Genomic DNA, 27,614 nt, shown 5'->3' on the forward strand with positions numbered 1-27,614 from the left:
TCATGAAAAATTTGGGCATCAAAATAAATAATATTGGTAATAGACTATAAGCTGGTAAATAAAATAGGAAACCATGAATCCATAACTGATAAAAATAAATGAACAAAGAAATACGGAGAAGAGAAAGTTCCTCCTTATAGTATAAGGTAATCTACTAAATGTGGAAGGCATACAATGCTACATACTAAATGTAGGAAATCAGAAAGCCACCGTTTGGCAATCATCATAGTAAAAATAATAAATAAAATAATAAAAAAGAATTATCAATGGATTCTAACATTAGCAGATAAAAGCTTGATGAGAAACAGGATATTTACATACTCTCAAAGTCTCTCCCTGCAAAACACAAAACAAAAACACCTGTTTAATTACAAAGAGAGGAGTAAACGTACAGTGGAGAAAACTGGCAGATACCACCTTAATTAATGGGATGCCTCCTGGTAGGACGCATTAAGAACACAGAATCATTGCCATAATGCTCCTGCCAAAAGTACATAAACTGAATTTAATTATAAGAAAACACCAGACAAACCCATATTGAGGGACATTATACAAAGTAACTGGTCTATACCCTTCAAAACTGGAAGGTCATCGAAAACTATGGAACTGTTCCAGACTGAAGGAGAGTCTAAAGAGACGGGACAACTAAATGCAATGTTTTAGATCCTTTTACTAGAGAGGGCATTTTGGGGACAAATGGAGAAATGTGAATGGAGTCTGTGCATTAACTGGTCTTCCTGTTTCTCGATTTTGATGGTTGTCCTATAGTTCTGTAGGAGAGTGGCCTTGTTTGTAGAGACAGGCACTGAAGTACTGCAGAGCAATGAGCATCATGTCTGTAACCTACTCTCAAATGGTTCAGGAAAAAGGATGGTAGATAAATAGACAGACAGACAGGCAGAGGGTGGCGGGAGGGAAGGAAGGAAGGAAGGAAGGAAGGAAGGAAGGAAGGAAGGAAGGAAGGAAGGAAGGAAGGAAGGAAACAATAAAGCAAATATAATAAAATGTCAACAACTGGGGAATCTGGATGAAGGGTATATGGGAGTTCTTTGTACTCTTCTTGCAATCTTTCTGTTAAGTTTTATTTTAAAGGGAAAATATGCTCTTAGGGTTAGAATTCTCTTTGTTTAATATAACATCCTTATGGGCCTTTTTTGTGTCTGACTACAACAGAAGCAGAAATCGCTAAGCTGCTCTGCAGGAGATGGGGACCAGAATGCTGGGAGCCTAGACACATGAGTGAGGTAGGTAAGAGAGGCGGCCGTGAGGTGGGAGGCTGGGGCCTGGGAGAAGAGTAAGCATATCCAAGAAAGAGAAGTGGTTGAGAGAGTTTTAAGAACAAGGCTGTCAATTTTAACTTGTCTGGAACGCTGGGGTGTGCTGTAACCTCGTCTCAGACCCAAACCCTCTGCGAAGTCAGCTGCGCAGGCGCACACACACACACAGGCTACTTTGGGAAATGAGAGTTGTGAAAATGGATGCAGCGCAGCGGCAGAGGGCACTCACAGCAGAGGGCAAGAGTTCAGAGGAGGCAGCCGTAGGTGACATGGAAAAATCTAAGCCCTCCAAGAATCCGCCAAAACACTGGGGAGAGCCCCGGGTACCCAGCATTTATGGTGTAAGACAGGAGTCACTTTATCTTACATAAAAGCTGGGCCCCAACAAGTTAAAAATATGTAGACATCCAGGAGGCTGAGATGGGGGCAAAAACAAGTATTTAAAAATTAATATTAGATATATGAAAGGGAAATAAAATATTGATTAAAATGCTAAGAGTAATGCTTTCTTGGGTTCTTAGGGAAATACACAGCTATTTGCAAACATACCATGAGAGAATATGTTCGCATTCCTTCTTCCAAGGAAAGAAGAAGGTTAGACATAAGGAAAAAATAAAAACGATACATCAAAACCACAACTATCCTATACTTACCAACTGAACATCAGCATCAACATGTCTCTGTACAGCGCTGAAGAATGCAGCTGGATTCTCTTGTGCTTTTATGCTACACAAAAAGATTAATTTTAAGAATATGTAATTCCCTCTTTAGTAGCATATAACATGTAGAGTCAAAAACAATGCAAACAGAATTGTATAATCCCACTACAATACACCAGAAACATTTGATAATCATTTTTAGTAGCCTAAAAATAGTTTGGTGGAAAATGCAATTTTCTCTATTGTACGCAATCCCTACAATTAATCGTTCTGTTTTTCCAAAAAGAGGTTGAAAGTGAGCTTTTGAAATCACAAGTCTCAATACCAAGCATCTGAAATTGGCCTGAGTTAAATTGGGATTAAGATTTCTCTAATACCAGGGCGCCTGGGTGGCTCAGTCAGTTAAGTGTCTGGCTCTTGGTTTCAGCTCAGGACATGATCTCACAGTTCATAAATTCAAGCCCCAAGCTGGGCTACATGCTGACCGTGTGGAACCTGCTTGAGATTCTCTCTCCCTCTATCTGAGCCCTTCCCCCACCTAAATAAATAAGTAAACTTAAAAAAAAGACTTATATAATACCAAATCTCCATGAGAAATTTAAAAAGTCTCAAAAATCATCAGATTAATGAGACTAAGATATTCAGCTAATCAGAATGATTCAGAATGAAAGATTTTTCTCTTAGTGACAGCTTGCTTGGAGCCTGGAATATTTAGCCTGCATCGACCGATTCGTCAGCAAGCACTTAACTGTTCTGTGCTTACATTACTTTAGGGGCCAGGTGCTACAGAAATAATTCCCACACAGAGGACTTCATAGATTTAGTTTCTTTATGTAGAATCCACTTCTGATTATGTATAAACAATTGGAGTGTCCTAATGCCCAGTGGCCTTTCCAGACTTGCCCACTAGGTGGCAGGACCGCTGTTTCCAGATCACTGGCTCTAACAGCTACAGGAATGGCCTGCAGCTCTGTTAAAACTAAAATGTTTCTGACTTTTCCAATTCGATCTCTTGCACGCAGACTCAGCGTCCATTCTTTTTAAATTCATCAGGCAAATGTTTCATATGGGAGAAGCCATGCATATAAACCTAACAGGTAAATAGATACTTCATGGGAAAGAAAAAGGATGGAATAAAATATGGGCTTTCAGATAAAACAGGCTAAGAATAGAACACGGCAAGGGCTTATTTGTGGAATTCATGTAAGAAAGAGACTGTTATGTCATCCTGGGTCTGTGACTGTGGCTTTCATGAATCTTTTCCTGCTTCATTAGCTCATGGGTTAAGAGAAATTAGAGCAGGTAAACTCAAACCAGGCGATTTGTTAACAAACGTGATAAAATGGGAATTCTGAACTACAGTGTAAAATGAGACTTGGTTGTAAAATGAGTGTGGTTTTCAACAATGCTTGTACTGCTGATGTAATTAATTAGTAACCACGTGTTTAAAGAATAACTTCCCATCTTGCCAGTTTGGACACTGTACCTCCACTATAACAACAAAAAGACATATGCATTCCTCTTTAGTAAGCATAGCAAGCTCAATAAAATGAGGCATGAGCAATTTAATTGCTTTTCTAAAGCAAAGAATATCCAATTTTGAGTGTGATTGTGTATATGGGGATCCCTTACTAAAATGAAAGCAATTTATTTACCTTTGTCATCCCCAGAAACTAGCATAGTATCTAGTAGATAGAAGATGCTCAATAAATGTTCAAAGACTAACTGCCCTTGGTTTTATCAGAAAACTATCTAAATAATCTTATACTACTGTAACAGAATCAGGAAAGGCTATTTTAGATCTACTTTTACATTAAATTTTAAAGCGTAAAGTCTATCACATAAATCAGGAAATGTAACTTTCATTTTTCAATATCCTGTTTGCTGTTAAGTTTTAAAAATAACTGATATGAAAGAATTGGGAGGGAGGGAAGTTAATGGATTTATTAAGAATTTATGCCCCAAACAGTACTGAAAAGATTTGGGGATAATGAGACTATTGCCTAGAGCACTGTGAAAACAGTTTTACAAAGACCAATGTAAAACACATTTTAACTTTATAAATTTAATCACTGCAAAACGTATCTACTTATAACTATTTTCTTGGTAGTTTGTATTAGAAAACTTTACTGAGATAAAGCTTTTGTAGCTACATCAGCCATTATTTCTGTTCTTCTAACCAAACTCAATTAATACATGAAAAAAGATGGGATGATTTTCTGTATTTTCTCACATTTTGGGGTAGTCCACATTAAATCCCATGGAACTTCCAACTCTTCTCAAGCAGTGGAGAAAGTTCTGAGTCACATTTTCAGCTCTGTCGCTATATATAATCAACCATTTATTCAAAGACTGTGTACTTAAAACTTTGCAATTTCGTATATCCTTGGACCAATCAGCAGCAGACACAGGTTGACACTGAGAAAAATAATGATCATGAAAGGGTTAAGCACATTTATTCAGACAGCGGTCAAATAAAGACAGTGTGAAAATGGTCCACACTTGTCCTAAGAGAACTATTTAGTACCACTTGCTATTCACAGACTGCACCTCTGGATGGATTACATGGGCTCCCTGGAAGTGGAGGCATCTGAGCCCCCCAGGTTTGCCACTCCCAGGCTACAGGTCAGTAGGCAAGGCCTTTTATCTTATGGGTCTCCGCTGTGTGCAAAGGTGTGTGGTTCAAAGATCTCTATGTACCCTTCCAGCTCTAAGATGGACAATCTTTAATATGAATGTCCTAGGAAAGTGGGCTGTCCATTCAGTCTCATTAAGCATAATGCTACCTCAAATAGAAACGCTGACTAGGGGCGCCTAGGTGGCTCAGTCAGTTGGGCGTCCAACTTCGACTCAGGTCATGATCTCATGGTCTGTGAGTTCAAGCCCCGCCTCATCCTCTGGGCTGACAGCTCAGAGCCTGGACCCTGTTTCAAATTCTGTCTGTCTCTCTCTCTGCCCCTTTCCTGCTCATGTTCTGTCTCTCAAAATTAAACATTAAAAATTAAAAAAAAAAAAAAAGAAATGTTGACTAATGCTACTCCATCACACTGCAATTAACAAATGCTACAGGGTAGCTAAGAATGTATATTATGCTAGAAGTAGCTATGTCTAGGAGCAAAGATGAGGCCAAGGCATAGGCTCCTTTCTCACTCTTGGATGGTCCCCCAGGTGACTGGAAAACTAAGCTCCTGGCACTGAAGACAGGAGACTTTAGACTGGTCACTAGCCTTCTGCTTATATCCATAGACCGGAAATGGATGGAAATGTCTTTGGTATAGTGAGCCAGGAAGAGCCAGTTAGAATTTAAAAGGAATACACTGAATCAAATCCTTTGCTACTCAGTATTGCCTTGTAGCAACATGGCTATTTCCTGAGAGCTTTTTAGAAATGCAGAGATCTAGGGGGCACCTGGGTGGCTCAGTCAGTTAAGCATCTGACTTAGACTCAGCACTTGATCTCACGGTTCGTGGGTTCAAGCCCCATGTCAGGCTCTGTGCTGACAGCTCAGAGCCTGGAACCTGCTTCAGATCTCATGTTTCCCTCTCTATCTGCCCCTCTCTTGTTCTCTCAAAAAGAAATAAACATTAAAAAAGAAAAAAAAAACGGAAATGCAGAGTCCTGGGTCCCATTCTGGACCCACTGCATCAGAATCCACACTTATTAATCAGCCCATGAATGTTTAAGAAGCATTATAATCCCATATTTTATAGACTTCAAAGCTATCTATGGCTGAGAGAGATTATGGAGCCAGCTGCTGCTGGTCTCAGATCAGTCTTCTTGATGTTGCAATCAGGGTACCTTCCACCAAGCACTCTAAAATCCAACCACAGGCACCCTCATAATGCCATGCCATTAGGTGGCCAGGCAGGGAATCGCCTCTAGGAGGCAACCTTAAAGAATGAAGGGGAAAGGTTAGCTCTCTATCAGTGTTTCCATCTGGAGTCATGGTACATTCTTTCCATTGCCACCAGTATGAGGAGAGCCACAGCTCTCTCACCTACATCCCTACCTGCTATGGGCTGGCAGAGACCCAGAACAAATGTCCAAGGCTCACTGGGAGCCATTATTCTACTCAGTTACTAAAACCCAATTTCAGAAGAGCAGAATTGGCCCAGAAGCCCATGATATAGTCAACTCTAGCCCAGTCACCACCACCACCAGGGGGTGGGTTCTTCTAGTTTAACGCCTCTTCCAAGGAGATCTGTTTCCACACTAAAAAAATGCAACAAAGAAGCTTTGAGAAATACGATTTTACTTACAGAGATGATGAGATGGATCATTAAAAATTTAAATCCTACTTCAGGTGTGGAACTGAAACTGAATTTCTCTTTATTGAATTCTAACAAAAATTTCTTTTTTGAAGTGTTTTTTAAATTTTCTTAATGTTTACTTATTTTTGAGTGAGAGAGGCACAGAGCATGAGTGGGAGAGGGGCAAAGAGAGAGGGAGACACAGAATCTGAACAGGCTCCAGGCTCCCAGCTCTCAGCATAGAGCCTGATATGGGGACTGAACTCACAAATGTTGAGATTATGACCCGAGCCAAAGTTGGATGTTTAGCTGACTGAGCTACCCCGGTGCCCCCTGTAACTAGCTTTTAAAATGGGCAAAACAGAGAGGAAAGTGGAAAGATAATGTACTGTTTTTGCATAAAATAGGTTCATTTTTTTCAACTGAAGCCCAAAAGAGATGTGTCACCTCATGTTTCAGAATGTCTCTCTGCTAAATGCTATGGCTGGGGATGGACTCCCTGCATTTCTTCATGTTGATACCAATTGTGCAGCATTTTACTTTGGGGGAAGAAAGAAACCTGGTATCAGGAAACATAGTCTATTGGAATTAATCTTTGCCAGCTAAAAAAAAGTTTTCAGGTACTATCAATTTTTTTTCTTTTATTTAATGACACAAAAACACTACAACAATTAATAATAGGTGGGCACGTTTTAATTGCTATAGCTTGAAATACCATTTTCTAATGCATCTTTAAATGTGAAACCACACCACACTGACCTAAATAAGGTCCAGTGGGTGCTAAGCCCTCACAAGTACACTCAGATTGCAAAGGAAAACAGAGGGAACGTCAAGGTTTAGGACAAAAGGCAGGCACAGCATGGCCTTGGAGAAACTAAACGAATAGTACAAGCCCACTAGTCACTCTGGCATACAATCAAACTTACACATACTCAAGCAAATACTCTTAAATGAAAATAAAGTCACAGCACTTACCACATGGTCTTGCATTAGTATTTTTTCTGAAGGCAAAACCCGTGCCGTCAGAGACACCTGGCATCCAAACTGCAGTCCCCAGGTCTCCAGCTCAAAACGAGCATCCTTGTTTCTGTTGACAGAGTTGAGTTTTAAATGATTAAAGTGCTTGTTTTCTATAGAATTTTAATTGTTAGAGATAGAATTATAACTTACTGAATTATTCAAAGACTAATTTTTTAAAGGATTCATGACTTTTATTTCTATTCACCATTTTTCCCCCTACTCAGAAGAATTACGGGACAACTGAACCCATTTGGGACGTGCAGGGATGCAGAAGGCTTCGAGTGTGGCACACGGTTAGCAAAATGGGCCTTTGAGTCTGACAGAACAGCATTTAATCCTTAGTGCTGATGCTCCATAATATGTGACCTTGAATAAGACTCAACTCTTCTAATGCTATGGTTTCCTTAGAGGCAAAATGTAGGATTAATAAAGTAAGCCCCTCCAAATGGGTGATGTAATGACTAAACTGACAACGCATGGAAACTGCTACCATGGGGCCAGGCACATGCTAATGTGCTCAACAAATGTGAGCCATTTTTCCCCATAATAAACTTGTTAACAAAGAGACACTGTGGAGCTTCTGCCTGTGGAGAGGTCTTTTGGGAATTTCTGAATTAGTTGGCTTAGGAGTGGATAAAAGATGACAAAGGAAGGGAGAATATGGACTTAGGCCTTGGAAGACTCACTGGATAGACATGGCAGCAGGAAGCTCATGGGGAGAATATCAGTATTAGCAATAATAACTGCTTTATATTTGTATAGTACTTTAAGTTTATAACTTAGTAAACCTTAACCACAGCTGATGTATAATCTCATCGGATTATGATACATGGTCATCCCTATTAAGCTGTAAATTCCTTCAGGAGAGGAACCATACCAATTTTGCCTCCTGGCCTCTACTACAGTAGCCGGCACATGATAAACCCAGCACTCACTAAAGGCACTAATGAAACTCATGCATTACCTAGTAAAGCTTCCCTTCTCTCTTTAGGGGAGCTCAAACCCCTTTACAGTGACTCTGTGCAATAGCTCATTATTTCCATCTGTTAATGCTACATCTGGTCTGGTCACCACTGAATGCCTGGAATTAATTATTTTGCCGCAGATGCTATCTGCCCAAGATGAGATGGGTGAGGTGGTGCCAGCCAGGAAACTGGGTTGAAATAAATGGGATTCCTGAAAGGTGGCAGAGGAGAGGAGGCAGGAAAGTAATCCAGAGCCCAGAATATGGGAAGAGAATCAGGAAACTTCTCAAGCAGGCATAAGCCTGGGGGAGGGCCAGAATAAATGACATAAAGCACAGCCACAAAACAGAAAACTGAAATCACAAGCATGGTATTAGAGATTCACATTTATACTCTGGAAACGTTCAAGAAAAAGCAAGTTACAAAACACAAGGTACAGTACTCAGCCGTTTTCCTAAAATGAACATTGTTACCTGCATTTAAAAATATTTGAAACAATATATACCAATCAGGATTCATTTGCATGTTCACTGACTATACATACACACACATTTCTGTTTACATAAATTTCCAAATTCGTCCTCCAAATTTTTTATCTCTAAGGAAGAAAAAAGGCCATTCTACAATGTTGTCCAGTAGAAATATAAAGCAACACACATACGTAACTTTAAATTTTCTAAATAGCTGTATTACAAAAATAAAAGCTGTCAAGTAAAATTATTTTTAAGATGTATGCCATTAGCTCCATAAATTCAAAATGTGATCATTTCAAGATGTGGCACTAGCCACGTATGTCCTACAGTCACATGAGGCTAAGTACAGGGCAGTGAAGTTCTACTAAGTCAGCTGGGAAAACCAAGAGGAGCTGGGATCCCAGGAGACAGCCAACTGTCAGAATGAGGATAGCAGTCTGAGGGCCACATGGGCTGAACCAAAGGCACACCGTATTCCTAAGCTTAAAGATGACACAGTCGGGGCACCTGGGTGGCTTAGTCGTTTAAGCGTCCGACTTTCGCTTAGGTCATGATCTCGCGGTTCGTGGGTTCGAGCCCCGCGTCGGGCTCTGTGCTGACTGCCAGCTCAGAGCCTGGAGCCTGTTTAGTCTGTGACTCCCTCTCTCTCTGACCCTCCCCTGCTCACGCTGTCTCTCTCTCTCCTAGAAATAAATAAAAATATTAAAAAAAAAAAAAAAGACGACACAGTAGAAATCTTCTAATGGTCAGTGTGCTGAGGCCACCATATTAAGATTGAACATTCTTGACCATGAATATCTGGGGCCTAATGTGGCTGTGGGTTTTTTTGTTTTATAAATTACAACCCCTTTCCTCATTCAGTTTTTTACCTAAAACCTCCATGGATTACAATGATGAAACCAAGAGTCATCTAGCTGAAGCCGGGTGGTACTCCTGCCGGGCCCCCAAGCATGGACCCCCGACCACCTTCCCCTGCCCGGGCTGTAGTCCTGAGGCATCGGATGAACCCCTCGTTCTGGCCAACACAACTGAAAAGTGCCTTGTTCTGAGTCAGTACGAAAGAGACATGTTCATCAAGGAATGAAACGTTTTGTAGACCATCCAATTCTATAAACTAGGACTTAGGAAGGACTCCCTCTGGCCCCACAAAGCGGCCCAGTACCTCTGGATGTCATCAGCGAGCCTGGCCAGGCGCTGCTGCCTTCCCAAAGGACTGAGACGTGTTTCTTCAGCCACAGCTTTCATCAGCTGGAAGTCAGAGGTTGCCTGGCAGGTCAGCCCTATTATGGTAAATGGAAAAGGAAACGGAAAAATGAATAGCATGCAACGTAATCCAGCCCAGCCCAGGCAGATTGTAAGCTTTTCACATAAATGGACGCAGATCTAGCATCTGGATACAAAAGAAATGCAAGCCACACGTGTCATTTTAAATTTTCTAGCAGCCACGTTGAAAAAAGCCAAAAAGAAACAGATGAAGTTACTTGAATAGTATATATTCAACTCAATATATCCAAAATATTATCATATCAACATACAATCACTGTATAGAAACTAATAAGCTCTTTTCTCTTTTTCATACAAAGTCTTAGAAATCCAGTCTGTACTCTACTTGTACAGCACGTCTCCAGCTAGCCCTTTAGTCACCTTTCCAGGGCTCAGTAAACCCATGTGGCCAGTGGCCACCACATGGGACTGTGCAGACAAAGAATACCACTAAGAAGGAGCGTCCCTTCTTTCAAAAATTACATCCTTCTTAATTTTTCTAAGTGTGAAATAAATACACACATATGGTAACTGATCCCAAAATGCAAAAGGTAGAATCCTTGCTTAGTCCTACCCGATTAATCAAATGAACACAATCAAAAGTCCACAGGACAGTTACTCAGATTCTACTGTAGAGTGAGGATTACTTTCTAGAACTCACGCAAAAGGAAAACAAGGATCCCTTTGGCACCACACAATGTAGCTGAACAAAATTAAAGTCCTATTGCTTCCTATGCTCAGAAAGCTCAAAAATGCTAAAGACAAGCTTGGTTTTCTATGATCCAGCAATTCCACTACTAGGTATTTACCCAAGGAAAATGAAAATGCTAATTTGAAAAGACATATATCTATCCTATGTTTATTGAAGCATTCCTTGTAATAACCAAGCTATGGAAGCAACCCAGTGCCCATCAATGGAAGAAGATATGGTGTGTGTGTGTGTGTATGTATATATCTAAATCCACTGATGTATATACACACACACATACACATTCAACAGAATATCATTCAGCCATAAAAAAGAATAAAATACTGCCATTTGTAACAAAATGGATGGATCTAGGGATATAATGCAAAGTCAAATAAGTCAGACCGAGAAAGACAAATACCATATGATTTCATTCATATGTAGAATTTAAGAAACAAACAAACAAAAAACGAACTAAGAAAAAAAGGAGCTAAACAAAAGGAAAGACACCTAGATATAAAGAACAAACTGGTGCTTGTAAGAGGAGAAGTGGGTGAGGGATAAGTGAAAGAGATGAAGGGGAATAAGAGTATCCAAATGAGCACTGGGTGATGTACAGAATTGCTGAATCACTATATTGTACACCTGAAACTAATGTAACACTATATGTTAATTATACCAGAATTAAAAAGATAAAAAAATTTTAATATTCAGGTACAGGGAACAGTTAATACAAAGGCCCTGAGGTAACAGTATGCATGATGTTGCCATTTGTAAACTATTCCTGGATCAGAAGAGTTTAACCTTGAGAGCTTATTTCTTATTAAATTACTAGCATCTCTAGAGTCTCTCCAAAATAAGGTAACTCATGCTGGTTTTTTTGGCTACTCCCTTTTAGTTCACTCTACCATTGGAAAGCAGCATAGTAAAGGTTTCTACTTCCAAGATTAACTGACTCCCTAGAATCCCCTCTCTTATTCTGGGATGAGAAGTACCATTAGAAAGAAATTAAGACCTGAAATCAGACAGGTAAAAGTTTAAATCCTAATTCCGCCCCTATGAAAAGGCATGGGACTTAGAGCAATCTGCAAGCTTTGGTTCCCTCAACTATAAAATGGAGATAATTATAATTATACTTAAATCACATAGAAGTTAAATAGAATAGTGTGTGTCATAATGGTAATAATAATAGGAGCAGTAAGAAACTTTGGGAGGTGAAGGATAGGTCTATGACCTTTAGGGTGATGATGGTTTTCTAAGTGTAAACTTACCCAAACTCATTCAATTGTATTCGTTAAATATTTTTGACATGGCAATCACTACCTCAATTAAGTGGTTTAAAATACACAAATAAAAGACTGAATAGTGCATTTTAAAAAAAGAGAAGCTTGGTTTTCAGAAAATATCTGGTGGCCTCTTTTATGCCAGAGTGGCAAACAGAACGTATGAGATTAAAAAAACATATAACCCTTACTGTGCCAATTTTCAAAGGGCTCTCTACCCTCCCACTTCCCTCTATCAAACACATCACTCAGCAGGCCCACCCTCCATGGGTTAAACGAATGCTCTGGCACTCTGCTAGTTGCCCACTGCCATGTGTCAGGAGCTTAGGATCAAAAGCCTGACTGATAGAGTATAAAGCATAAACATTACCTGTTAGAAAGCAGAGCTCAGGGATCAGGTGGGCCACCCGAGGCTCAATGTTGTTATTTCTCTTGGTTTTCAGCAGACTAACAAGCACTGGCTGGTTTAGGTCAGATAAAGTAATATCATATTGCTATAGAATGCAAGATTAATGAGGGAAAAGTTAATATGACAGCACTGTAAAATGAGCATCCTTGCTTATAAGCCACAAGGTAATCCAAAATGAATAGATAAATCTTCTCAATAAAGGGAAAAAAATCCTACTAATCCCTATGGTTACCCACTCATTTCTACTTCCTTCCTAGGACTCATCTTTGACTTCTCAGGGTCTGTTTTATGATTTTATTGATTACCTTTTATAATGCAATGTTGTTTTCAAAAAAAAGAAGTTCTTTCCTTGCCCCATCCAGAGTCAGAATAGCCTCCAGGAGGCTGTATGTGTACACAGTGCAATGGCCCCCATGGAGGGGACTTGATGCCAACATTTCCACTATTTATGCCTGAGGCCACTGCTCCATACGTAACTAACTGGCTCGGAGCATCTGTAGTCATTCTGAAACTATCTACACACAAACTGGGGGCATATAGAATCAACCTCAGATTTCCCAAAAAACATGACTGTCCATGATTTCCAGGATAGCCCAATGTTACAGGGAAGCAGCTTTGAAGTCTGGCAAATGTGAACCTGGTCCTTGGCTCCCCCGTTTAACTGGACTGTGACACTGGAGAAGTGACTTACCTTTCCTCATCGACGAAATGAGCTGAACAGTAGCTCAGAGGCATCCCACATAAACCACTAGCATGGCATCTGGTTTATAATGAGTCCTTGGCCACTGTTCACTCCTCTCCCACCCCCATTCCCTTCCTAACCTTGAATTTCAACATTCTCACATTGCCAAAAGTCCATTTACCTTCCAATACCAGCGGTTCCAATTAACACTCATTTCAGGTAAAATTTACTCAACACGAATGACAGAACAACTGGAAGTATAATCTGAAAAATGCCCAGGCACTATGTGATGTTGGCATCAGTAATTACTCTTGCAAGAAGCAAGAGTTTCTCTGTTCGGTAAGGACTTTTAGTCATTAAAATAAAAAACAATTCAGGAAATTGCAGTTTGAAGTGCTGACTGCAAGGACTGCTATAGCTAAAAAGCTTGGGGAAGTCTTCATAGAAGGAGAATTTTGATACATGACTTCATTAATACAGTCAACATCTCCTGCTTACTATGTTCCAGGGACCACAGCGGACACAAAAATAGAAGAGGCACTATCCCTACCTCACATGTAACTACACTGTCTACAAACAAGGTATGGAAGCACAAAGATGACATGCTAAGCACTTGTACTTTTCCTCATTTAATCTTAACAACAAACCTATGAGACAGATACTATCTCATCCCCTCTACAGATGAGGAAACATTATGAGAAGTGAAATAACTTTCCCAAGGTCCCAGAAATTAGCTGGATTATAGTAATAAGCTAGTATCACTATAGTAATGGGTATAGTAATATAACTAATAAGTAATTAGCTGGATTACTTATCCCATAACACTTGGGAGCTCTGCCTGCTATACCATTCAGTACTGAGTCCCTGGGGAGGAAGGTGGTATCAGGAAACAATATATGGATGGTAAATCAGGGAAGGCTTCATGAAGGAAGCAAAGTCCAAAAGAGCACCTTGAAGAAAATATGGGAGTCTAAAGATTTGCCAGGGCATGTTCCAGGAAGAGGGTGTTGTATTTACCCGGAACATGGCCAAGAATTCTCCCCACTAAACTGTGTCATAAGATAATCTTTACTCTCTTCCTTGCCCGTTTTCTTAGCATTTGAAAATATTTTTCATGAAAAAATAAAATAGAAAAATAAGGTCAATATCAAGATGTCCACTTTGAGAGTTGACTACACAGTAATTCAGAAACTCAGTGTTCCTTTTCCTGGGACAGAGAGGAAGACATTCTAGAATAGGCACAATTTCTTTCTTTTTCTCCCTAATTACAACATATATGCAGTGAGCTACACATATGCAGTGAGCTACAACTCATTACAAAGAGAGTGAGTGGGATTTTACCATGATTCTCTTCTCAGAATGTCACAAGTCCTAAAAATACCTCTGTTCAAGGAAGAACAAATTTAATCATGCAGGAAAGAAACCCAAATGTTCAACAAACTTGCTGTTTAATAAACAAACACTTATGGGGCATATTATGCACAAGATGCTTTGCTAGGCACTATTCATCACTGGCTAGCCAAACGCCATTCCTGCTCTACAAGGAAGACATTCTAGAAGCAACATGATGCATGATACAAGTACTTAGAGAATTGTTATGTCTTCTGTGAATGTGACAGGAAGCAAAGTCAGAGAGGACTTTACAAATGAGGCGACACATGACTTGGAAGCTAGGGGTTTAGCTGGTGGTGAAGGGTATGGTATGGATTTATGCCAATGTCTAGTGAACATGAGCAAACACAGAGAAACATTTAGTGACAGCAAGTGGATGGGGTGACAGCAGCATGGGGTGCCTGGTGGCAATGCGGTGAGAGATGAGGCTGAAAGGTGAGATGGGACCAAAGTGTGTGATGCCAGAGACGAAGAAGGGGAGGCTGGGAAAAGCGGGGCCGGGTTGCCACCATTTATGCAGTGCTCACCATGTGCGGGCACCGGGCAAAAAGCTCTGTAGGCATGGTTACCTCATTCTGTGCTTGTGCTGCAAGCCCCCGTGAAGGCAGACCAACGACTCCCCATCACAGATGACCCTCCAGGTTTAGTGATTTGATCAAGGTCACACAGTCAGTGTCGGGACTACCCTATTCTCTAGCCTATGCTCTTAACCACCTTTCTGGGCAGCATTTCAGGAAGATCTCTCTGGTGGCAGTGAGGATAATGGGTCATAGCGAAGACAGAGCTGCGGCAGGGACTCCAGAAGGGGGTGACCCAGATCTCCCAGGGGGGAACCCATGAGTCGTCCTGCATTCATGCAGCGGTAATAGGGCTAAGAAAGGGAGATGGGTTCCTGGGAGAATCCTGAGAAAGGAGGCAGGACTGACGCTGGTGACAACTGAATGGGCAGGTGAGGGTAAAGAAGAGGAAGGAAGCGAGAGGGTGAATTTCCCGGAGAAACAGGAGTGGGAAGACAGTGAATTCAGTATGAACGATGTTAGTCTGAAATGCCTGCAGGACATTCATGCAAATGTGATCTGAAAATGGAGATAAGTATGTAATTCAGGAAGGAGGCCAAGGCAAAAATACAGTATTTGAGAGGTCTGGAGATAGGAAGAAGAGATCCTATATGAGGGACCCGTGGGGAATAATTGCATTTAACATCTGGGGCAAAAGGAAGGGGAAAGCATCAAAAGAGGCTGAGACTCAGCAACACAGCCTGGGAGAGAGCCACCAGGGCTGTCCCTGGGAGTCAAGGAGGTGAGCCACTCAGTCAGGTGTCACTGGTGTCATATGCCGCAAAAAGCCCCTTACAATAAGAAAGGTAGCTGAATTTGCCTTTAAAGGGAGCTATTTCCACAGGAGCAGACCGGATGCCAGACTATGGAGGTTTCAGGGAGGAAGAACAACAAAAGAGGGGCTTGGAGCTAGTGAAGGTGACCTTCCAGAGAAATCAGCTAAGTGAAAAAAAAAAAGATAGCTTTTCTTGAAAGTATGGAAAGGAAGAGTTTTTACTATTGTTTGTTTTTTGAAATTATCTGTGAGATTCTGGAGACTGAAATATGATTATATAAGAAGCCTCTGTAAGGAACTCCAGAGGGAAGGTGGGGGATAGAGATAACGGTGATAATTGTGAATCATGCTCTGCGAGGCGGCATGAGATTCCATCAACAAATATTTGAGTATCTGCTATGTATAAGCACCGTGCTTGCCCTGGGTATCCAGAAATAAAGAGGTCAAAGTTCAGGGGAGAAGTCAGACCATTCACATCCTGCCGATGATAATGTGATGGCCCTAAATACAGGAAGGGGCCCCTGGGGAGAGTGCCATGGGGTTCCCCTGAGAGTTGACACGGCTGAGCTCAGTACTGAAGGGCGGTCAGTGATTGACTGGCTAGGAAGGGGTGCCCAGGAACAGGAAGTACATGCCTGAGACTGTAGGCGGTTGGGGGGGGGGGGGCGGGGAGTAGGAGTAACTGACTAAAGGAACTACAAACATAAACTCAGTAGAACAAAGGAAAACGAAAGTGGTAACAGATGGGGCTCAAGAGGCAGGAAGTGGCCAGATTACAAAGGGGCAGTGCCCAGGAGCTTAGGACTGGCTTCTAAGGTACTACAAAGTCATGGAAATATTTTAAGCAAGGAAATGACATTATCAGATATGCTTTTAAGGGAAATTACTCAGACTATAGGAAGAAGGACAACGGGAAGCAGGATGAGGGTCTAAGCCAAGCCAGGGAAAGTAGGCTTGGAGGGGAAGGGACAAATCGAAGAATTATGTCAGAAGCAGTCTCAGCCTGACAACTTGGGGGACCTGTTAGCCTTGGAAAGGAACAGAGAGACATCTCTAAGCTAAGAGGAAGAGAGATGAGCATAAAGTACAGAAGTCCAACCTGCTTATAGTAGTCCACATAGGTGGTCTCAGTGCCATCCTGCTTCTGAAAGGTGTGCGTGGGCTTCACCGACCAGTCAATGTCATCGATGCGGTAGGTTTTGTTATTGTATCTGGGAAATGCAAGAAATCTTCACAAATGTTTCCAAATCATACAAGAGGCTATTTCACCACAGTTTTAATTCAAAGTATTAAACTCCAAAATTTCAGAAATTACAATAGTAAAACAAGAATGAACATTTTTAAAAAAATGACTGACTCTTATATGAGAAGAGCACTCATTAACTCTTCAGGATACAAGAAGACCTCCATTCCAACAAAACAGGTGAGGAAGTCATTAAACCACAATCTTTGTCACCGAGAGACACTATAACTCCAGATAAATTATTCTTAGATGGTCAAAGGCTGAGGCACTGCTCAAAGCTTTCCCATCAGCTTCCGGTGTCATTCAGAGTTTTTGAGCTCCCAGATAGTTCTGCTTAAAAAACAGGGAAGAAGGCTGATCAACCATGCCAGCTGGGTGTCGCACGTAATCTCCCATGGAGGGCTGGCCCTCAGCCAAACTGCAAAGCAGGCTGGCTAAGATCATTTTCATGTCTATTTCCCCTGCAGCACTGTGCGGCCTGGAATATTCTTTCATGCTACCCCAACCTCAAGATGGGAACCTCCCAGGTTTCTCCTGGCTCTTGGTACTTTGCAAGGTTACTCTGGAATATTGTGATAAGCTAATTCATGGCAATCATGACAGGAGGATCATGGGGTGGCCTTCTCATCTCAGGTGGTATGGAAGTCACCCAGGCCCACCGCCCTGCTTATATAACCCAGAAAAAACAACTTGAAGTGAAAATTCCGAACCAGATTAGAAGAGGACTAGCACGTCCTCTAGAACTATCTGTGGACTGAAGCAGGACATGGTAAGCTTTGTAGTTGGTATTCAGGAAACAACCCAATCTGTCTGTGTTTAATTCAGTTCAATGTGCATTCAGGGCAAATTATACACAGATAAACCTCAGGACTTGAAAGTTCTCGGTCTTAAAGCCTCTTTACTCTTACAGAGAAGAGGAGACATGGACCTGATGTTCTCTCCTGTGATGTAATAGAATGAAATAAAATGGCTATGAGCAATGTGCTACGGGAACAGCACAGAGGAGGTAACAGTAATTCCGGTAATGGAGTGGACAGGTGGAGGCTTCAGAAAAACAGTGAGGTATGAGCTGGATTTTGTAGAAACAGAACTTTAAAAAGACAGAATTAGGCATGTAAAATCCAGGCAAAGGCACTGAAGCAGGAAAGTGCAGACTCTTGGGGGTGGGGAGAGGGGTGCAGCTAGAGATGGTTTAGGACTACGTGAGGAGTGGACGGTCCCTGAAGGCCACTCCAGGAAGTCTGAACTCTAGTCAACTGAGAATGGCCAGGTCTAAACAGGTGAATAAACTGATCAGACTGTGCTCAGGACAAAGCTCTGTGGCTATTCCTGTTCCCAAACAGCATAAAGAATTCATTCCCTCAAGGCACCTGGGTGGCTCAGTCAGTTAAGTATCGACTTTCAGCTGAAGTCATGCTCTTACAGTTCGGTTCAGTGTTTGGTTAATTGTCCATGGTTCCTGGGGATTCAAGCGCTGCATTAGGCTCTGTGCTGGCAGCTCAGAGCCTGGAGCCTTCTTTGGATTCTGTGTCTCCTTCTCTCTCTGCCCCCACCCCCAACACTCTGTCTCCCTCTCTCTCTCAAAAAATAAACATTAAAAAAAAAAAGAATTCATTCCCTCAGGAAGTTTTCTTAAATGCAGGCTTTTACCTTGTAAGGACAATGAGCCCAAGCAGCCGTTTCTCACACGTCTGGGTAAAGCAGGACATACCAGTTTCCTGGCAGAGATCAGTCATGAATTCTAGAACAGTCTCATTTCGGAGTACTTTATAACTCACATCAGCAGTAAACAGGAGCCTGCTCTCAAACTGTGACACAGAAATAGCAAACCCAGGCCAAAGGGATAACCTTCAAATAAATAAACAAACAAATAAATAAATACACATATAAACACACATAAATACGTGAAATAAATAAATTTGAAATGTCATATCATAAAACAATAAACATTTTAGTGGTCCTCTTACATTCCAATTTTCCTCGTTTTATGGAACAATCTTTCCTTAGTCTGATTTTTTCCAGCTGTGACTAAAATCTTCAGTTATTCCTAGCGGAGGAGTGTCTTTAAGCATATATTTATGATAAATGGCTTTCCAAAGAAGCAAAGCGTCTCCCCTCCTTGGCACTACTGACATTTGGGACCAGATCATTCTGTGTTAGGAGCTGTCCTGTGCCCTGTAGGATATTTGGTACTACTCCCTACCCCCACCCCCGGCCTCTACCAACCAGATGCCAGGAGCAGCCTCCATGCTGTGACAACCGAAATACTTCCAGACTTTGCCATATGTATCCTGGGGGGCACACATGCCCTTGGCTGAGAACCACAGCTGTAGGATGACTACGTTTATGGACTGGTGTGTCCCAGCATGAAAACCTCGAGGTTCAGAAAAGCACACAGACTCAACAGTGAAGGCAGTATACGGACCCCACGAGGGTAAGAACTAATCTAAGCGACATCTCGTACACACACAGAAGGGACACCAGAGCAGAGGCTACAGCTCCTTTCTACAGTGATGAATATCATGGCCTGAAGTCTTGAATAAGAAAAATTTATGGAAAGGACATGAAAGAACAGGCAAATATATACATATTTTTAGATTGTTTCAGTTTACTCTGTGGACTTCATTCACGGCCAGCTCTTAGGACAAGCACCTGTGCTAGCACCCACTCCGGCTCAGCACAACTCTACACCGACAAGAACTTCTAATCCAGGTTGGGAGGTAAGTGAGAGCACCAACAAGATGCTTCCCACAGACCACTCTGACACCCTGAATTAACAGATGGGAACCCCAGCACTTCCTCCCTACCTGGCAGCAGGCTAAACACCCTGCCCCTCATGTCTTCTCGCTTATGCACTCCTTCCTTTGTATACAGATCTGTCTTTGGGTTACCAATTGCCTCTCTGTCTTTAGCTTGACCATGTATTTTGGAGGGCCAGCAACCCATTGTAGACATAACTGACCACTTTCCTGGAAGCATGCACTTCCGGTTTAGAGTGAAAATTCGTCCCCATTTACTTGACTTGTTTGTCTGGCCTCTGCTTACCCAATATGAACCATCCTGTCTGTGCTAACTTCCTGTCAGCAAGAAAGCAGGGTATCAAATATGCGGTATAACGTAATATAGCTTATTCTACTCTCATTACTACTTGTCATGCACAAAAAACTCAGTTTCTGAATTCCTTCTAGGACTTATGATAATCATCTCAGCATGTTAAAATAAGAAAACAGGCTGCTTCACAGTGACATTCACCATCCCATAAAAAAAAACTTCAAAATTCAAAAAATCCATTATTTTTCATAATACACAGTCTCTCAGAGGAGGCATAATGGTAGAAAATTGCATCGTAAATTATGTTCTTCACATTATAACAATTTCAGAGTAACAAAGTATAAACAAACCTACTTGTGCTGGGGAATTTCCACTAGCTCAGAAGGCTTATAGAAGTTCCGTCCTATTTGGTACATGGCCAACTTTTTTAAGATCCTGCAAGTATACATATATTTTAAATCTTTGGTAAACATCAGTTAATAACAGTATCATACTAAGTTTGTACCCATGCTGGACATCCTGATAAAATTATGTAGAAAATATAGAACTATCATTCTTCTAGCACTGGAAGGCTTAGATGCTAAATATATGTACGGGTGTGTATATGAGAACTATCACTTCTTCATATTTGAGAATCGTATCATTGAAATTGTTTTTGTCTGTCTGCATTTAACTGCAATGATAAATATGTGGTCACCAATATGACTGTGGTTGCAACATTCTGGTTAGCATGGGGTGAGGCAAGCCATGTTTGAAGGCTCTTCCAGTATCTCCCCTGATTTGACAAAGGGAAGCGATTTCTAATGAGGCTACTCAGGCTCCCCACATGGCATAGCTGCCTCTTCAGCAACAAATATCCTGGTCACCTTTGGAAAGGACACATCACTGATCTGAGGCTGCCCACTGCATGAAGGAAGTGTAAGCATCTCAGGTCAAAAAACATGGGTTACAACTCCATGATTCTGGCTACCACACGTCATTGAGCCTATCTACTGAACATCTGATCTAAAGCTGCTTAGCAGGACGTCTGACTAGAATTAGGAAGTAACGCATCTGGGGGTGGGAGGGGATTCCTTTATGTGCCCAACCCATCAACAACCAAAGTCTTTCATCCTCCTCCTGTCCAGAGACCATTATTGAGCACAGGGCTGGTGTCAAAGGTTTCTGGACATATCATCTTGCCGGTCCATACCAGTAGCATGGAAAACTGCCGTTCACAAACATTTGTGTTCCTGTGTGTCGTCTAGGAAGTGTGCTCAAAATATGGAGTTTTTCAGGCCCCGTTCTTGACATTCCATTTACTAGGTCCTGGGAGGGGCCGGGAAATCTGCATTTTGTGGAGTTTCACCTCCCTTCCACCCCAGATAACACTGAAGCAAGCGATCCTTACATCAATTTCGAGGAAACTGTAATCACAATTTCTGAAAAGTGTAATCACAGCCTTCCTTCTGCCCCAGGGGTTCACATGGGGAAGGGTGAGGCTGAGGGTGGGGATGAGAGCAGAGGGAAGCTGGTGATGCTAGAAAAATAACACATAACAAAGAATATTTAAGTCTCGGGTGAAGGGTGGGAGAGGGTAAGGAAAAGGGAACCCTCCTCCGCGCCTCCCCTCCTGCCCACAGCTGCCACCTCTGAGACATCACAACCCTTGAGTTCTTTGTCCCAACTGAAGGAGCACTGGATGGCCAGATGGGAGTGAGAGGCTGTGAGGGACTGCAGGTATAGTACTGCACAGGTACATGGAAGTGCATGGAAAAGTGCCCTGCGGATGACGCTGCTGCTCACAGGTGTCCCATAAGATGGTTGACAGTCATCAACCCAGGCTCTATGCTGAAAGGCGTCTCTAGCCTCAATTAAACTGACATGTGAGGTGCCTCACTTTTTGAAGATGATATTGAAGACCTGGATGCACACGGGGGAACTTGCTGGCAGCTCCCTTGTCAGAGTGATAGTCATCTTTACAGTCCCGCCTCTGTGAGTTTCACTCAACAATTCCGTGACCTGGAAAAGATGTACTTAATAGGCACTCTAGAGTGTCCCCGAGTGTGAAGAATTAGATATGATACATCCATCAAAATCTAATATGCATTAACAAAACAAAACTGCAGGTGTTAGTAATGTAATAATCTAATCATATTATACTTGGAGAATTTTTCTGTCATGCTAATCCTAGAAAAGCAACACATCTCTTTCCTCTTAATGGAAGATCTTAATGGAGAATCAAAATCAGAGACTTGATCCAAAAAGAAATCCAGAGCAAGGTTTCTTCATCTTATTTAGTGGGGGGGGGGGGGATGACACTTGGGGGACAGGCCACAAATCACCTTGAGGGTGTGAAAAAAGTTTTAGGCATTGTCCCAAGAAAACTTTACATACATGTATACCACAATGATACACCTATGTTCACAGACACCCAGAAACCTACTAGTGGACTGTCCTGCACATTCTGGGTTTGTGGATTCCAGAGGACAGCCTCTCAACATTATTCATAAAACAGAAGACCAAAGAAGAAGAGAGGAAGAAACAAAAGGAGAGAGGATCTGCAAGTAAAGTGGAAATAAATGTGGGAAAAGAGGGGAGAAATCAGTAGGCATGAAAACAGAGAGGGAATCTGATCTTACTAATTTTTGAAACCCTCTCTCAAGGCTTCAGTGGTCAGTGGGGGGCAGTCCCTATCTCTCCCCAGGACATTTAAGAGTCTCCCTACATTGGAGCCACGACTTCCATTCCTTCCCTGCTAAACCTGGATTATCAGAAATTTCTAAAATATGCCCCTCACCTTCTATCATTGTGCCTTTGTTCCTTCCTGTACTTTTGTCTTGCATTCCCCCCCACCCCCCTCCCCCTCTTCATTGATTCCAATCCTACCCAAGGAGCCAGTTCACTTCCCTTCAAGTATCCTCTGGGAATGGTCTTTCATCGAGCTCTGTATGAAGCCCTTGGACAAGACACTTAACCTCTCTGAGGCTCCAGGGGTGATGAGAACATTAAAGGAGGTCACACATACAAACAGCCTGGCAGAGTAGGCACGCGATAAATGTTGCCTTGTACCGCATTCATTTATAAATAACCTTGCGCTGTATTTAGTTGGAAACAACTTTAGTGCCAAGTTGAAGTTGTTTGACAAGAACCTTGTTTTATGTGTCCTGGTTTCCTCTATAACGGCAGCACCCGGCAGTCACACGGCAGGCCCTTTAGAAGCGTGGAAAGAAAGCGTAAGAGTGGCACATTGATGTGACTAGTGCCAGCCATCCAGGTTGTGGCCACAGATACACAGATGGGGTCCGCAAGACAGCGGAAGGCCAGGAAGCAGCAGAACAGAACTTCTAGAACTGTGCTATGTGGGAGTGCAATGAATGATTAGTGGAGGGGCTCTTTCAACAAAAATGAGCACCCTACAAAGTGTGTGGAGGATGGATGGGAGTGCCGGAGAAGCCCAAGTCAAATTAAGATGAGAATAAAAAGGTGAGCACAGTAACATGTTTGTTGGGACACTATTTCTTCTTACTGTTTCTATTTCACTGTCATTGGGTAGCAGGTCATATGTTGATAAGGCACAAGACAACACTCTTTTGTCTAAACCCTTTATCAACTGTGTCCAGGAAATAAAATCAATAGGCCTGACTTGTGTCACTAGGTTTCTCCTCAGCTGCTTCTCCATTAGATTCCATCCCAAACAGTACGGTACATTCCACATGCTCATTTTGAGTGAGAAACAAGTAATAGTAACTTATTCTGAGCATCTATAGAGTAAAATTTTTCCATTTTGGTTAGGTACAATTGAAGAAGCTAGATTACTCAATGGAGAGTATATAATACTGACATATCTAATCTACTGTTACTACAGATGTATGTACAAGAACAAGATGACTTTTAATTATAACAATACACCTGAAACATATATCATTCAGTTATGAGAGGTGTGGTATATTAGCATGCTATCAACATCTGGTCATAAGACAAAATACTAAATCAATAAGGACTTAGGATGAATGCAAGTATTTCTAAATTTACACATCTAGATTTCCCAAGCCCCTAAATTTAAGTCTATGATATAACTTTTAAATTCCATATCCAGAGAAAATAATCACTCAAGTAGCTCTTAGAAATCTCAGGCTCTTGTAAAAAGATAAAAGCCCCAAGAACGGTCAGAAGCCTGTTTCTTCAAGTACCTAAGTGGCTCCATCAGTTAAGCAACAGACTCTTCATTTTGGTACAAATCATAATCCCAGAATTGTGGGATCAAGCCCTGTGTCAGGCTTAAGACTGTCTCTCTCCCTCTATCTCTTCCCTACTCATGTGTGTATGCACTCTCTCTTAAAAAAAAAAAAAAAAGAAAGAAAGAAAGAAAAAGAATACATTTCTTGAGGAAATTCACAGAGATTTATGTGGAGTCCAGAAATTTAAATTTATTCCTTGGTACTATCTTGTCCAAAATGTTGAACTAAAAGATTAAGCTTTCTCAGGAATAGAAGCATAAAGTTTTAACCCAATGCTCCATTTTAATTTTTTATAAAGAAACTGGTTCTTTTTTCCTTGTAGTAATCTTAATACTGTTTCAGAACAAAGCATATGATAAAAACATCAATAACAATATATTTTAGGACTGAAAATGTTGAAGGTATAAAAACATGGATAAAGGAATATGAATCATTCAATTGCCATAGTCAACGATCATGCCATTAAAACGTATCCTTAAGATTGATATCAATAACCAATATTTCATATGATCAAAGAAATGACAGTTTTTGAATCAGAAACTGATCTAAAGCTATTTGGACACACAGATACAACTGCGCAGGAGCAGAAAAAGTAGAGTAAATTTAAAGCAGTGAAGCCATAGGCTAAATGGTGTTTCTTAGTCTTGTCTATTTGGGGAGAAGTTTAAAAAGGATGCCTGTTTCAAGGCAACTTTGCCTTGAAAAAAAAGTTGTAGTTAAAACATCAGTGTTTGTATTACAGCTCTTGTTTTTTAAATGCCAGATCATCAGCTTCTTTACTAAGAAATCAATTACTGACGAGGTTTTAAGTAGGAAGTCTTTTTGCCCTCAGGCATGGGAACAGGAAAGAAGATAGGAGCAAGTGAAACACTCATTCCAACTGTTACGACAATCAGCCAACCTCTCAAATATACACGGATGAGTGTAAGTATACGCATGTGTGTGCGGGTATAAAACTTAACCATACTGTACCTTTCCTTCCAGTTTTTGTGCGAGAAAAAGCATGACACCATCAAATGCTTTTGCTTTGTTAGAAAGTTCCCTATGGCTATAAAGCAAAGCAATTCTCAGCCTTCTAGACTCTAACTCTGGATCGTACGTCACATGATACTGGTAGAGCTGCCAGTCCTGGGGCAGATCTAAACTAAAGAGGTTTGTGACGAGCTTCACAGGTACTCCACTGGAACCTGAAGAAGGCAAATAAAAAAACATTGTTTTAACCAAAATAAAATCACACCATGCTAATACTGATCGCATCATTTAACAGTTATATTTGTGGATGCATAGTTGTTGCGTGTGTCAGTAAAACAAGATAAGCTCTAACAACCTATAGCCTGGTAACCTTCTGGAGTCCTACAAACACATATTTAGGAATTAAAAAGCGATCCTGGGTAAAGTAGTTTTCATAAGAACCTAAGAGAAGACGCTGACATTCTTCTCCTTGGGAAGGGAGAAGCATCAGAATTCAACCACCCCAGGACAGGACTCCTTCCAAAGCTTGCCTTCCAGCTCTGAGTCTGAAATTCAAACTGGCTCAAGTAAGATTTTCAGATGCTGCTCTGAAACTATGTTGCTCTTAGATTATAAAGAAGCTGTCCCGTTCATCCATGAACACAATCACAGCCCCTTGAAAATCCAGAAAACCAAAGGTTAACAACTATACTTCTGAAAATTCTGGGACAGTTCAATCCGTGGTTAGACCACTCTACAAGTCTCAGGGAAGGGACTGAGGGGGCAGGAAAGGGGAGAGAGAAAGAAATTACACATCTTTTATATGTAAAAACAGACAAGACCTCTGGGCTTCTGTTTTCTGCAGACAGAGAGGGAAGCCATGTATACTTCCAGAAATTCCATCCCCTACAGAGTTTATTATTCACCTCTTCAAAATATACAGGACAAATTCAGAGCTGGCCTCAATATAGCTGTTCTGTGCTCAAGATGGTGTAAGCTCCCTCTAGCACGGAATCTAGGAGGGCACAGAGGAGTTGCTACTTTGAACTTTTCCTTGTAGGGAATCATCCAATGTTTGTCTTACGAAAAAGAATGATATCAAATGGGCACTATTTTGTTTTCTTTCATGGAATAAGTGGAAACATGAGCCACCAAGGTGGTAAGAAAGGAAAAACATGCGTGCATATTTCCTTAGCTTCTACATAACGTATATATCCATTAGGAGCAAGTAATTAACGAATTGTGCTCTTTTAATTAGAGAAAAGCTTTCTTTTGTTTTCCTGTATCCTGGGAAATGGCAACATATGTTAGCTGCTCTATCTGTGGACAAAGAGGAGTCATCCTAGAATACCAGCGCTGGCAAGATCCTTGGAAATCATTCATACCGGTGTTTGCAAACAGTAATCACGACCCATTAGTGCTGAAGTTATGGAAATATATGAGATGACCCATTATGTCTTATGAAATGACTGGAATGCAACCGAGTAGACCTGAGTAAGGGCGAGCATTGTTTCATGAAACTTAGTTTCAATTTTTTTGTGTTAGTGTGTGTATGTTAGATACACAATATAGATAACAATATATTTATTTCTTGCTTTTTTGCATGGTTATAAAGAGTTTGAAGAAAACTAATCTGCCTCAGGGAGTCTCTGTTAACTTTTGGGAGGGTGTCACAAAGCCTTTCAAGAATCTAATGAAGACAACAGACCTACTTTCCTCAAGATGCATGTGCACACTCCTCACAGCAGTCAGAGTGGCTAAAATGAGCAAATCAGAGAACTCGAGATGCTGGCGAGGATGTGGAGAAACAGGCACCCTCCTACACTGTTGGTGGGAATGTAAACTGGTACAGCCTCTCTGGAAAACAGTGTGGAGGTTACTCAGGAAACTAACAATAGAACTCCCCTATGACCCAGCAATAGCACTGCTAGGAGTTGACCCAAGGGATACAGAAATGCTGATGCACAGGAGCACATGTACCCCAATGTTCATAGCAGCACTCTCCACAATAGCTAAAACATGGAAAGAGCCTAAGTGTCCATCAACGGACGAATGGATCAAGAAGATGTAGTTTATCTATACCATGGAGTACTACATGGCAATGAGAAACAATGAAATCTGGCCATGTGTAGCAACATGGATGGACCTTGAGGGTGTTATGCCGAGCGAAATAAGTAAGGCAGAGAAGGACAAATATCATATGTTTGCACGTATAGGAGGATTAGGAGGAACTTAACTGAGGAACAAGGGGGAGAAGAAGGGGGAAAATGGTGGGGGAAAGGGAGAGAGGCAAACCATGAGACACTCCTGAATGCTAACAAAAACTGAGGACTGATAGATGTGGGTGGGAGGAGGGATGGGCATGGAGGAGGGCACTTGTGGAGATGAGCACTGGGTGTTATGTGGAAACTAATTTGACAATAAACTATTTGTAAAAAAAAAAAAGTTAATATTTG

General features: G+C 41.4%; 1 protein-coding gene across 1 annotated transcript in view; it reads right to left on the reverse strand.

Moving 5' to 3' along the window:
- The window catches only part of PIWIL4 (piwi like RNA-mediated gene silencing 4), a 44,727-nt gene that overhangs the window by 12,396 nt on the left and 4,717 nt on the right, over nt 1-27,614 (reverse strand). The window contains exons 4-13 of the mRNA XM_039255007.1: nt 25,180-25,394; nt 21,867-21,988; nt 20,342-20,422; nt 18,587-18,784; nt 16,793-16,904; nt 12,249-12,372; nt 9,807-9,924; nt 7,162-7,273; nt 4,170-4,354; nt 1,931-2,003 (exon numbers count right to left, since the gene is read on the reverse strand). Of these exons, the coding sequence (XP_039110938.1) occupies nt 1,931-2,003; nt 4,170-4,354; nt 7,162-7,273; nt 9,807-9,924; nt 12,249-12,372; nt 16,793-16,904; nt 18,587-18,784; nt 20,342-20,422; nt 21,867-21,988; nt 25,180-25,394 (1,340 nt within the window). The remainder of the gene's footprint in view (nt 1-1,930; nt 2,004-4,169; nt 4,355-7,161; nt 7,274-9,806; nt 9,925-12,248; nt 12,373-16,792; nt 16,905-18,586; nt 18,785-20,341; nt 20,423-21,866; nt 21,989-25,179; nt 25,395-27,614) is intronic.

This window comes from Hyaena hyaena, unplaced genomic scaffold, assembly GCF_003009895.1.
Source record: "Hyaena hyaena isolate Hyena2069 unplaced genomic scaffold, ASM300989v1 scaffold_506, whole genome shotgun sequence".
Classification (NCBI taxonomy): domain Eukaryota; kingdom Metazoa; phylum Chordata; class Mammalia; order Carnivora; family Hyaenidae; genus Hyaena; species Hyaena hyaena.